Source organism: Labrus bergylta, chromosome 3, assembly GCF_963930695.1.
Source record: "Labrus bergylta chromosome 3, fLabBer1.1, whole genome shotgun sequence".
Taxonomy (NCBI): domain Eukaryota; kingdom Metazoa; phylum Chordata; class Actinopteri; order Labriformes; family Labridae; genus Labrus; species Labrus bergylta.
This window is the reverse complement of record NC_089197.1, coordinates 25,357,399-25,370,619: the sequence shown is the minus strand read 5'-3', so window position 1 is coordinate 25,370,619 and position 13,221 is coordinate 25,357,399. Positions and strand designations below refer to the sequence as shown.

Genomic DNA, 13,221 nt, shown 5'->3' with positions numbered 1-13,221 from the left:
GAAAGGAAATGTTTTCAAGACTAGCATTTTTTTTTTGCTAAATCCCATGAAATTTTTTTCCCAGTGCCTCAATGGGAGAACGAGCGCTTCTCAGAGAGGGGCCAACCAAATAAACCCCTCTTTGGGCCTGAAGCCACTAATCTGTAATTTAATTTCAGGCAGGTGTCTGGGCCATGAGGACACACAGCAAGGTCAAGGGCTACTGTACAGAGAGATCTGCGCATTTTGGCACAGCCTGGGGTCTGATCAACAGTCTCATCCAGCTTAGGAGGAGGACACAGTATGTGTGTGTGCATGTGTGTTCGTGTGTGTGTCTGTGTGTAAGGGAGGGATTTTTTTCACTTCCTATACAAGTCAGACTTGATGGCAAGGTAGTTATTTGGAATATGACAGCTACAAACAATCCAAAAGAAAATCCATTATTCAAAACAAGTCGAATGTTCAGGATGACTGAGCATCTGCAAACAGACAGGGATTAGCCCTAAAATAGGACTGCTTCTAACAGGGAACAATTCAACATGTCAACGTTGATCTGCATGTAAATGAAATATTTGTAATACTTTCATCATAATTCATGTTTAACTCATTATGTAGACCAGCCTATCCGGAAGATAAATCAACTAAGGAGGAATTCGAGCTGCACGGCTAATCCCTTGGGTAAAAAAAAATTCTCTTATAAACTCCACCTTGTTCTGCTTGAACGAGCACAAAGTGGAATGGGAACCAATAATTATCAATGGCCAGGCAGTTTCATCATGTCTCTTTAATGCAAATAGGCACTGGGTTATCTGAAACAAAATTACTTTGGCATTCATACATGGTCAAATGGCACATGATTGCACGAGTACCTAACAAAAGCAATAAAACAACCTGTACAGCCTGAGCCTGAAGAGATACAACATTCCATAAAAGCAGTAAAAAAAAAAAAAAAAAAAGCTCAGAGAGTCCTCGTTCAATAAAATCAAACCTATATATAAAGTCATCAGGTCAATAAGGGCATCAGGGTGTATCCCATGCACCATTTGCAGTTTGTTGGAGCTTAGCTGGCATTCAATGTCAATCTCCGGAAGTTAGTGAATATAGGGGAGCAGCACACGCCGACAGGTACAAGTTATTCCGCCGACTGACACTAATTAGCAAGTGCGGGAGTAATGGGAGAGCAGAACTCTCTCTTTCTCTGGCTGAGAGACAGTGAAGGCAACTGAGGCAGGGTCATCTCTTTAAGTGTCTCTCTTCTTATTAGACAGGAGATCTCTGGCACACGCCCCATCACAACCCATGCAGAGTGATGTCAGCGACAGTGAAAGGATCCTGTCACATCCAGTAGGTGTCAAACAAGAGCTCCTCTTTTGCATACTGCGCTCAACTGAGATCACTCACTGACGAAGCCCCTCTATTGACAGAAGAGAGGAGGGGGGTGGGGGAGGGGGGGGGGGCGATAGGAAATAATGGCACATGATGTGTTTATGTGTTTTTGATGGAAACTCGAGGGAAAGTCTTAGAAAGAAGATGATGGACTCATCTTCCGCTCAGCGAGGCTTTGACATTCTGTAGGGGGATGCTGGAAATAGTCTCCAGGTTGATGGATAGGTGGAGTGGGATTATACAAGCCAGACTCATCTCCTACCCGCTGCCTGGCCCCGACTCCTGGAAATAAAAGAGACAAAAAACACAATGCGTATCATGTCAGGGTGTGCACCTTGGGAGAGGTTATTAGCTTTGAAAAATAATGAAACTCTGCAGTGCTGGTCGCAAAAAAAGATAACCCAATAAATAAAGCAAGCAGGGGGAAGAATACCTCACATACTTACTTCTGATAATTATCTACAATTCTCATCAGTATGAAGGCCAATTCTGCTGGAAAAAAAAGTAGAGAAAACTACAGAAAAACACTCCAGTTTGTGCATCATTAAATAAACATTCATAGCAACAGGAAGCTGTCTTTCCAAGGATTCTACAACCTTCAAGTCTCTCTTCATCTAGTCATCATGCTCTCTGTATCACAAGCAAACTTCTAATGCCTCTCCTCACTCGTAGCCCCTATGGACCACCCCACTGCTAGCACAGCCAAATAAATTGTTCTCCCTGCATCATTAAACAGTTTGAATTAACTCGGGTGGAATTTAATTATGTCACACATGAAGCTCTCCTACTTGAAGCCTTCAAAGGCAAAATAGCTGGAGCTTCAGTTTTTGGATACATTATTCAAGTCAGTCAGCCATATCTGCAGGCAACTGGACTTCTAAATGAAAACAGCGGACTAAGGATGGATCTTTTAATTCCTGTTTCCTGCTGAGATATCCAACATAAATACCCTGAGAGGAGCGAATAATCTCTGCCTCATATCAGTGGGAATTCTGCTCATGCTCTGTGTTTCATTAAGACCTCAGCTGTACCGGATAAACCTGTCAGGAATTTATGTTGGATTTAGATATAGCAGAAACTCAGATGTCTTTTGACTGTGCACTCAGTGTTTGAAGCGCTGAGCGTGTCTGTCCTAATATTTCATCACAGGAAAACCAAAAATAGTTCTGTTAGAGATCAGCTTCTCCTACCTCCTAATTGACGCTCATTATCATCCTTTTTATTACATTTCACACATGACAGCATGCTGTGATGTGGATACATCCTAAATGTGACCCGTGAATATCTAAAAATATCAAACTAAAACTAAAAAAAGTAATAAAATGTGTCATTCTTAGTGACTGGAATATTTGCAAAGAGCAGAGCTAGCATAAGAATATCTGTCTCACAGAGCAGCGGTACGTTGTCTCGCCTATATTCTCTTCATGTCAAAGGGTAAGTCAGAATCAGAATCAACTGTCCATAATAACACTGCTTCAACACCTTAATATTATAATTTATGTTGTGTATATTCCACTGTCTAGATTACTTTTTTTGTTTTTGATCTGTGAATGAAAAATCCACTCCATGTTTTGCTCTGCTTTGAGTAAATTCACCAGATTTTGTAAGCCCAATCATCATTTGATATGAATTGTTTAGTTCTGTTTTTGTTTTTCTCCTTTGTTTTTGTTTCTTGTCTTGTGCTCTGTGTCTGTATACTGTACTTTTCTGTATTCAAGGATCCCCTCCAAAACAAGATGACACATCTCAAGGGGTTATTCCTAATAAAGAATTTCAACAATAATTCAGCCTTCCAACTTCTCCATCACACCAAGGTTACTATTGTCAATGAACACTAATGAATTAATGTCCAAAACATTTTCATTAAAGAAAACAGGGCTCTACAAAATAGATTAGTGAAGCCGTGTTATGTGTTTACTCAACTTAACTTAAAGTAATTAAAACAAGTTACTGTATATTATTTGTATCATGACCTTGTCCAGAGGTCATAGGAGCATCCACAGCACAGTGTTGATAATCACTTCAAAATACCACCAAGAAAACACTTTTGGGGGGATTCTGATCACTGGAAATCAAAAAGTTCACTCATAACACTTATAATAACTTTAGTGTTATAACGGCTTTGCTATGTCTCTCAGAGAATCCAAAGCAGCGAAGTCAGGGCTGAAGCCATTCCTCCATCCCAGCACCTGAGACACGAGCTGATGGACAGATTCATTAACAGCAGGTACACGAGATTGAACACTAATTTACTCGGGCTATGGGAGATTGTTCACGTGAAAGATATAGCGGAACAGTGGATTTAATCTAATGAACCGTTGTAAATCCACACTGTGCCCCTTTTTCTCCTCATTTACATTGAAATGTAAGTCCAATCTTCCATTTCTCCCTGTCTGTAACTTCCTCTTCTATTTTATTACATCAGTGCTTGTAGAAAGTCAAAACTAAAAAACTAAACTGCAGGCCTCGTTCTGTTTGACACAGCAAAACAAAAAATAATCAAAGTTAGTATCAGAGACAAACAGCAGGCATGGTAAAAGAAAATAAATGTTTGGGAATAACCTTGGAGAAGTATTAGGGATAATGAGGGTGTAGCTAAACCTTGGTGAGACTTTAAGATCATCACCAGATGATCAAAAACACCATGACAATTTTCTATGCAAGGATTGATAATTATAGAGTATAATGTATGCTTACAGTGGATACACAGATATTTTATGGATGCATTCATTACATTGGATAGACAGTAATGGGCTGCATCGGACATATGATCCCCTGGGAACAGCGGGACACAAAATGGTGGATTGTTGTATATATTTAAAGAGCACTTAGTATCATCAGCGTGGGGAGAAATAGAAGAGGCTGTTATTATAAGGCGTAACCATGCGTGTAAATACATAACCTTCAAGTTAACTGTGTGTAAGTGCGCTGCAAAGTAGTTTAAGTATTTCATTGTCCTCCTTACCCTGGCCCCCCTTCTCTTTAAATCAAACCACTTACATCAACCTAAGTGACTTTAAGAATAGCTATAACTTGTTTAAAGCTGATTATCAAAATGAATAAAGACACAATCACTGCTGCCATGAAGTCGGATTTCATACAAATATATTGAAGGAAATATTTGGGGCTTAAGCCAACCTATGCTGCTCAGGTTTTAAAAAAAGAAAAACAGTCCAACTCATATATCATTGTAGAGTTACAACAAAATCGTTTTACAGATTTGTTCGTAAAAAAGAAAAGAAAAAGGAAACTAGATAAAAGTTTTCAAATATTGAGCTTAGAGTGTCGACTCTTGGGACAGAGCCAGACACGCTGTTGCTTCATGTTTCCAGTATTTGTGCGAAACTTAGTAGATATTTTCCAATCTGAGATTGACTATTGGTGTCAGTGTGATACAAAAATATACATAATAGTGGTTTAAATACTGACAGCTGTCATTCCCCTTGTTCTGACTGCCATTACACTTGCTATAAGCATTTCATGGCAATATTTTTGTTTTTATGTTTCTAACCCAACAACTGATACAGCCAACATTGCAGGCCTATACCATGACTAGTACTGATATTGCAACAACTCTAAAGCTATCATAAGCTAGGCCTACTGGCTGTAGCTCCAGTAAAGAATGTATTAGTTAGCTTGCATTTCATGAGAATACATTCTGTTTTATATGCCCTGTTTAATCGGACAGACTGTTCCAAAGAAGAAAGCAGTTCACTATGAATTGTGCCATAATGCAGCAGCTCTTGCTACAGGCCTCTCCACTTTGTCCTAATAATACTCCGTCATGAGTGAGATGTCTGACAGGTCCTGAGTGACCTGTTATTCCAAAGCAACCACGTATGTCACACTCTTAAAATCCTACACCTCTCTCAGTTCTTCTTCTATAGTAGAGCTACACAACCCCTGACCTCTCTCCAAAAGCAGCCTGCAGCCCCCCTGGTGTTAATTATAGGACTTTTCCCCCTGGAGCCTGGGTGGGACGTGGAGATGCATTAATCTTGATTCTTCACTTCAGTCTAAAGGATCGTTTGAAGAGACTCCTGGTGTAAACCCTGAAGGCGAGGTGACTCAGTCTCAGGAGAAAGGTAAGGAGGGGGAGAAGAGGGAGTCACAGTTTATTCGGCGCTCACACCGGGACGTCGGCCATTTCAAAAGGCGAGTCAACCATTTATCCTTCACCACTTATCTTCTAAGTAAGTTCATCTGGATGAATATTAAGAGTCATGGGAGGTCATCTCTCCTGAGCGACAGTCTTCCACCTGTGCTGGTGACTGATGCAGCATGAAGGTGACTGTCACCCCATAAGCTGAACTGTGCAAAGTGAAGCAATGGCTGTAGGACTGTGACATTTTGACGTCAACGATTTTACCTTCAGCTTCAATTCATTGCACACTTTAGGCATGCACAGAGGTCAATGCTGTGTTTAACTTTGAGCTTCACAACCGAAAACCATATCAGATGCCCATTTACCATATTTAGAGGCATTTTACTCACAAAGCTGTGAGGGATAAACAGTGGGCTGATTAAACAGGTCATTTTAATGATGTCCGACATAAGCAAATTACACCAGATTATTATTATTATTATTATTATTATTATTATTATCATTATTATACCTAACTGACAGGTTGGATATTCACTCAAGCACTGCAAATCAGCTCCATAGACATTACAAACAACACATTATTTTGCTATAGTCCGAAAAGAAAATATTCTAAAGTAAGTTTTAAAATGCATTTCAACTGCATCATTTTAACGCACCTTATTTCTAATGATTTGTTCTGCATGTTTGATGTAAATTCTCCATAACTCGTTAGTAAATCTACTACAGAGAAACACTGAAGCAGCATTTAGCATAAATCAGTGCACAGGTTTCTCTTCCTCAGTTTAAACATGTGAAGCTTCTCCTGCAGTTGCACAAAGTGTGCAGTGTGCACACTTCAAAAAGCTACACATAAAAGCCACCACTCCCCATTCAATGGGCGACATGTTTAGCATATTGTCATCACAGTAGGGGGGGGGGGACTTTTCAGTATTTACATTTGTGCCATCTGTAAATTTCCCGACACAGAACATATTCTCTTTGATATCTATTTCTTTGTGAACAATAGGATGGGATCCATTTGAAAGGGCTGGCTTCTCCTGCCACCAAAACCCATAATATGCACATTGATGATGGCTGAGAAATGAAGAACTCCAATTTGTAAGAGTTTCTTGATTGTCATTTAGCCAAAACAGCAAAGATAATAAATCAAATTTGACGACCGCTCAGAGGAGTGTTTTGTTTATTGGTACATGTTGGGCAGGTTGGGATACTCACAGTGATTGGCTGAGTGACAGATGTAAAGTGAAGCAAACATGTTTTGACAAAGGCAATGGCCTGGTGACCTCATACCTCCCTTTACTTGGAACGAATTGCAAAAAGAGCTGAAACCTAATGAGCTTCTCTCGTTGGATGCTTTTAAGAAGATGTTCAATGACATGGAGGCAGACACATCTGGCTGTAGATTTTCTCCCTGATGTGTATGTGGATGATTTTGACAGACCGATTTGTAATTTGTGTCTTTTAATGTCTAATGATGTATTTTTGTATTAGTAAGTTTGGCTGCTCGTTGTCTGTGTGAAACTCTGTTAAATGTGCTGCTGCCTGTCTTGGCAAGGACACTCTTGAAAAAGAGATTTTTAATCTCAATGGGTTTCATTCCTGGTTAAATAAAGGTCTACATGTGTTCAATATTTTACAATATCAGAGATTATTATTAAGACAATTGAGTCAGTGCAGCCATTATGCTTTGTTAATCCACTTCCATTACTTGATCATACTTTGGTGCAAAGCGCCTCAGAGAATGTTTGTTTCTGAAAGAAGATAATGTGGATTTTTTATTACTGTGTTGATGAGTTGTATCAAAGAAAGTTATAATTTTATTTTACCTATTAAATCCCTTCTGATGGAGCCTTTTTCATCGTCTATACATTTATTGCATATTTTAGGACTATGATGTCCTGGTTGTCTGAATTTGTGTATGTAGATCCGATTGTGTGTGATTTCCAGCATCACCACACCACTGATCTTATACTCAGTCTCTCATCTGCATTATGAGCACTCTATGGTAGTTAATTGAGCCCAGAGGCAGTTGGTTTCAATGAAGGCTCCTGTGCTTTTCTGGCAAAAACAGGAGAAAAGGAGCTCTCTGGAGAAGGCAGCTCTCTGTCGAGAGGCAAACAGAGCAGAACTCCTGCCGTGTTCATTAGCTGTCATTGATCAGTGATTCAGTTGCTGTGCAACTCCTACCGCAGCACACACAGTACCAGTTTTGTGTCCTAAAAAATTAATATAGAGGTAGGAAAGTGGAGCCAGCACAGCATTTTCCTAGTTATATTTTATTTTTCAAAGCACAATTTTGATGTGACTGGATGTTTGCCAAGGTTTCCAACAGTATGCAGAGACTGCTACGCAGCACACTTGTCCATTCCACACTTTTCTGATATCAATAAGAGCTACTATATTCGGTTATTGGCTTCCCTTAGAGGCTATCATTGCTGCAGTCTATTCCATCACTGGAGATGTACTGTAGAATGAGGCTGCGACTTATAAAAATGCTGATAAATGGCAGAGACAAAAACATAAATAATGCAGATATCAGAGATACTGGACACCTCCCTGGAGAGAGTCCAACGTAAGTGTCCTGTCTGACATTATCAGTGTCTGCTGGGCTTCACCTGCCACATATAGCAGAGGAACTGCCCCCCCCCCCCCCCCCCCCCCCCCTGCCTCTCCTAGTGCTTCACAATGCTTCCCACAAGATCTCCAAAAATTCTGATAGGATCATCAGAGCAAACCCCCGCCTCGCCAGGCTTTTAAAATAGACCAGTATTCTCCTTTCAATTCTACTCTATTTTACCCCCTTTTATCGCTCCTTTCATGTTACTCATAAAACCATGACAGTAAACCCAAAACTATTACTGTGAAAAAAGGTATAACAATGGGATATATTCTGAGAGTGACAGACCACAGTTGAAGTGAATGTATAGGGGGATATTATATAAATATTTCACTACTGTGCTGAGGGAGCTGGCAAAGGGCCATTATGTGGCAGTAATTGCACTTATAGGGCTAATCTGTTATCAAAATGTAATCTGTGCTCGTTGGAATTCATCAGAGGTCTTTAGGTACATGAACAGAATCATCCATGCAGCTCTTTATTTCACGGAGTCTTCTTTATTCTCTTCAGGTTTGAATATTCATTCTTTCCTCATTTGCACACATCTCTTCTTGTTAGGCCAAAAGTTCTGCAAAATACAGTTTCTTATTGGTCCCTTCAAACATAAAATGAACAAAAAGATTTTCAATCATTGCAGATTATGACCACAGGTCTAGCAGCCCAATGCAAAATTTTACTTTCAAATTGAAAGCTTTCTCTCTAGACAGTGTTCCTTTTAGGGGAATTTTTTTTTTTTAGGTCAGATGAGTCAGTTTAGAGATGGGATGCATTAACTCCTGTGCTCAAAGAACAATAACCCTGAAATTCTGCATTTTTATTCAAGTGTTGCCTGAACCAGTATTATTCAAACACTGTGGTTATGCAACTGTCTAAAGGAAAAGGAGACGGAACTTCAAAGACGATAAATTAATGAAAAAACTGACTCAGTCTTCTGAAACATAATATCTTATGATAGCCATCAGATGAGCCATTTTCTTTCAAGGCTAAATTATGCACATAGAGAACAAAGATTGTAGACTCTTACTCACATTTATGAATCTTGTACCTGAAGCTAAAATCTCTTTATGTTCAGAATAAAAAGTCCAACCAACAGTGGCTCATACTGTAAAGGTGATGAGTAACAATTACTTTAAAAAAGATAACTTAGATTAACAAGTGCATTTAGAAAATGTGTTAGCCCTAAATGCTGATTCCAGGTGAACACTTTCACTTACTCTACTGCCTAACTTTCCAGAACTACTGAGTGATCTTCATTATCAGTATTTATGATCACACACATACAGTGTAATCCTGTAACAATCCCAGCACAGTAGTGAGCACACTCTACAAAGTATTGAATGTGCTGCAGATAGCCATTTACTATGATATCAGTGCTCGACTGCTAGTAATGACCCCAAAGAAGGGTCGAAGTCACGAATGAACACATGTATCGATAAGGCACACGTTTATGAAAACAAAGTGCCTCCTGTCTGTAAAATGGCTTAATCAAATGCAGAGCTCGACTTTATTAAATAAGATATGCTGCACTCTGCATAAATGCATTAATCGATAGCAAAACTGCCACACAAATATTAGAATAATTGATCCAGGATGATTCAGCAGCAGAGAGGTCTGGGGGCTTGCAGGATATTACTTAGCGTTAACAATCTCGGTGAAGGTCAGTGGATACTACAGTAATGACAAATGTCCTCGCTTTGACTCCTCCTTGGCCAGACTTTATTTTGGCTAGTTACGGGAAATGACTTTGTGCACCTTTCATCATCTTCTACTCAGTCTGCATGCTGCGGCTTTACGGCAATGACCAATCAGGGTGTAATAAAAGCAAGCTGTAACTGTCCAACCTTGTAATAAAAAGTATTCACGCAACTGACATCGAACTGCTGGTTATTACAGTAAGAGTTAAGAGTGCAGTGAGGAACAGATAAAGCGTGGGCCCATAGTCTCTACTTAATGTGAGATTAGATATTAGTGAACTGTGACTCGTAGACAGCGTGATGGAGTCGTTTTTTTCCTCTACCTTCTCGCAATAGTGTGTAGATACTGTACAAACATATACAGGCATGGACACAAATCATACACACAACATCAAATCTGTCCAGCTTCCAAACTCTATCAACTCTATGTGTGTAGGGAATTCTTGTGCAGTAAATAATAATCACTACATTTATAAACCATGGTATCTGTCTCTTTCTGACAAAAGACAGACCAGCTGCACCATCCTGTTATCACTCCAGCACCACAGGGACCAAACATCTTCAATATCTGACAAATCAGAATTGATGGAGTGGTTCTAAAACATCTCCTAAAATATATCAGCATCAAATATCAAAGCATCTATGTCGAAAGAAATAGAAATAGAAAGGTTAGAAAAAAAAAAAGGTTTAAAGCACAAAAATATCCTCTGTTGCTTATAACTCCCAAAAATAGTGCCAAGCCTTTGGGCTTTTCCCGGTCCACGAGCTTGGTCCAGGAAGGGATAAAGCACCTGACACAGACTAGCTATGGTTGAGTGAACATGAGGCCAGTGTGGGATTGTCCCATTCCTTTCCCCAAGGGCCACCGCCTGCACCCTGGCCCCCATCAAGATCGGAAATGCCTGCCTGCCACTGTATTACTGCTGCTGCTCTTGGTCTAGGTCAGTATGCTATTAAAGTGGAGTCACCACAACAAAAAAGTGTACAACCATGTAGTCAACAAGCAGTCTGACAATATAAGCGGGAACAAACACACACCTCTATATATCCTCTCTTAGAAAAACTACTATCCCAACATGTCAACAAAGTCAAGACAAGCTGTTTTCTAATGCAGCTAATAAACATAAGAGTGATGACAAGCACCAGGTGATTATACCTCGAAACACATTTAAATACAGACTGCCTGAAAGTATGAATAGTTAAAAGTATGTGTCATAGTATATAGTTTAAAAATTCTGGATCCAAAGAAGCATCTGAATGTGTATTTGTCTGGAAAAGTTGGGGTTTAAAGCAGCCAAAAGAAAAAGGACTGGCCTGCCAACACTAGCCAGGATTTACTCATGAGTGAGCCAATCAAAACAACTACAAATTGGCTTACCTTTTCCTTTTCTTGCACCCAGCAGGAGGTAACACAGACAGCAAGCTGCAGTAGTGCAGGGTATATCTTCTTTGCTATTCTACAGAAGCTTCAATCTGTGGTTTACTCTCTATTCTTTAATGACTTCATGACTTTTGGACTACCGATGATGGTCCTACCAGTCTGGTCATGCCATATCCCATATTACACATCCACATGAGCTACAGTAGAATCCAGCTACTACTCTTTTTGACAGTTTCAACAGTCTTCCTTTTGTCCTGTTGTTCACTTGGATCATCTACTTAAAAAGGAATAGGCCACACTTCAAATCATTCAAATATTGCCCTTCCAGTCAAACTATTACAACATACACTTAATGTGCACAGTTCTTTTGACCCTGTTTTGCTTTTTCCTCTTTACTATGGATATAAAAAATTCCCCCGAAAACCAATAAATGTCTATAAATGCAAATTAAGCAAATAAGCAACAGTAACTGGCTTATTTTAAATTGGCTATCTCATCTTTCTGTAACCACAATCTCCTACTGTGGTAGCAGAGGAGCTGTCCGTGGTACCTAAAAACTCTGCGGAGTGTTTCTTTATGATAAGCATGTATTATTCGTAGATGTGTATATTGTTGAGCAAAAAAACACATTTTAAAATTGTTTTGCTACTAAATCCTGAAGCTGGACCATTTTTAACCAATATTCCTTCTGATTGTTTACATTAATGCGTTGTGTTAGAAATCAGTTTTCAGATGTGGAACCTTAAGCAGAGACAGACTTTTCCTCCTCCACTGCATGGCGACCTACTTTCTAATAAGTTCTGCTTAAATATACATATAATATTCATGATTGTCAAAGCATCCACAGAACGCAGTGACATAATGCCTTAAATGTAGCAGAAGGATGCTATACACCTTACTATGTCAGGCTCTCACTGTAGCACCAGAATGGCCGCTGCAGCTCATCATGAGCCAAAGCTATCAGATTGAAAACTTCATGAGGATGGCAGTGAATATCCATAGATTTAGAAAGAGGGAAAAAAAAACACAGCATCTAGACACACCTAAAATGTTTACCATTACATGTGTACCATTAATCTGTGGATTACAGTAGGACATGCCATTTATGTTTGCATGCCAGATAAAATCCAATACATTTGTCGGAGCAGACTGTGACCCTGTGATTCCTAAAATCAAAATGTTGAGCCTTCTCGTATTCCCGTCTATCTGCTGATTTAATGCAGCCCGGCCTCATTATAGCAGCACTTACCCAGAGCCTCTAGAGACATTGTGTCCTCCAGAGCATTACTGCTGAAGGTATAAGGTAGTAGTGATAAGAGGCTAAAAATGTGACATCTGAGCGACACATTAATACACAGGTGTATGTAAAGACACAGCAAAACTGTACACACTCACCTTGAATCTCTTGGCCTTAGCTTTTCAGCAGAGTCATGGCTGAAAGCAAGAAAGAAAACAATTATTATTTGAAGCTGTTTGAGAGATACAACTGCTGTAAAGTGGGCATCATGTCAGCATCAATATAACTTTCATGTCTATTGTGTCATGGAAAAGCATCATTACAGCCTTGGTTGTTGTTATCCCTTTGCCTCCTCCTCCTCCACCTCCTCCTCTGCTCTATGTGCACCAACCTTGCCATGGCTAACAGGAAGCAGAGGGCACAGCGCTTTATTTAATTAGTCACAGCAGCTGAGTGCTCATGTGGAACCAAACAGGGGAGGCAGATTGGGGTAGTGAGATGGATAGGCACTCTCCCACCGGGCCTTGGCTGTGCTGTCAGAGGAGCGGAGATTACATGACAGAGGGGGGAGCAGGGGGCTGGGATGGCAGGGGGATGTAAATGGTGTCCGTACAGACAGATTCATCCCAAGAAAAAGGATTGCATTCACTTGTGAACCCCTGTGCCCCTGTCCTCTCACAAAGCCACTCTTTATACTGTTACTTTTGTCAGTTATGCAAACCAGGCAGCAGTGGGACTGGCATATTGTTGTGTGATGCACTCAGTGGTTTGACTGTTTTTTGTTTACGGTGACAACACTCATTATTCCAAATGATTTAGGAG

At 40.0% G+C, this 13,221-nt stretch overlaps 1 protein-coding gene across 2 annotated transcripts in view; it reads right to left on the bottom strand.

Annotated features, from left to right (window-relative positions):
• Nucleotides 1-748: 748 nt before the first annotated feature.
• Nucleotides 749-13,221, bottom strand: part of cd276 (CD276 molecule) — a 69,437-nt gene continuing 56,964 nt past the window's right edge. For both annotated transcript variants that reach the window (XM_020658682.3, XM_020657985.3), the window contains exons 7-8: nucleotides 12,558-12,596; nucleotides 749-1,647 (exon numbers count right to left, since the gene is read on the bottom strand). In XM_020658682.3, the coding sequence (XP_020514338.1) occupies nucleotides 12,574-12,596 (23 nt within the window). In that variant the 3' untranslated portion in view covers nucleotides 749-1,647; nucleotides 12,558-12,573. The remainder of the gene's footprint in view (nucleotides 1,648-12,557; nucleotides 12,597-13,221) is intronic.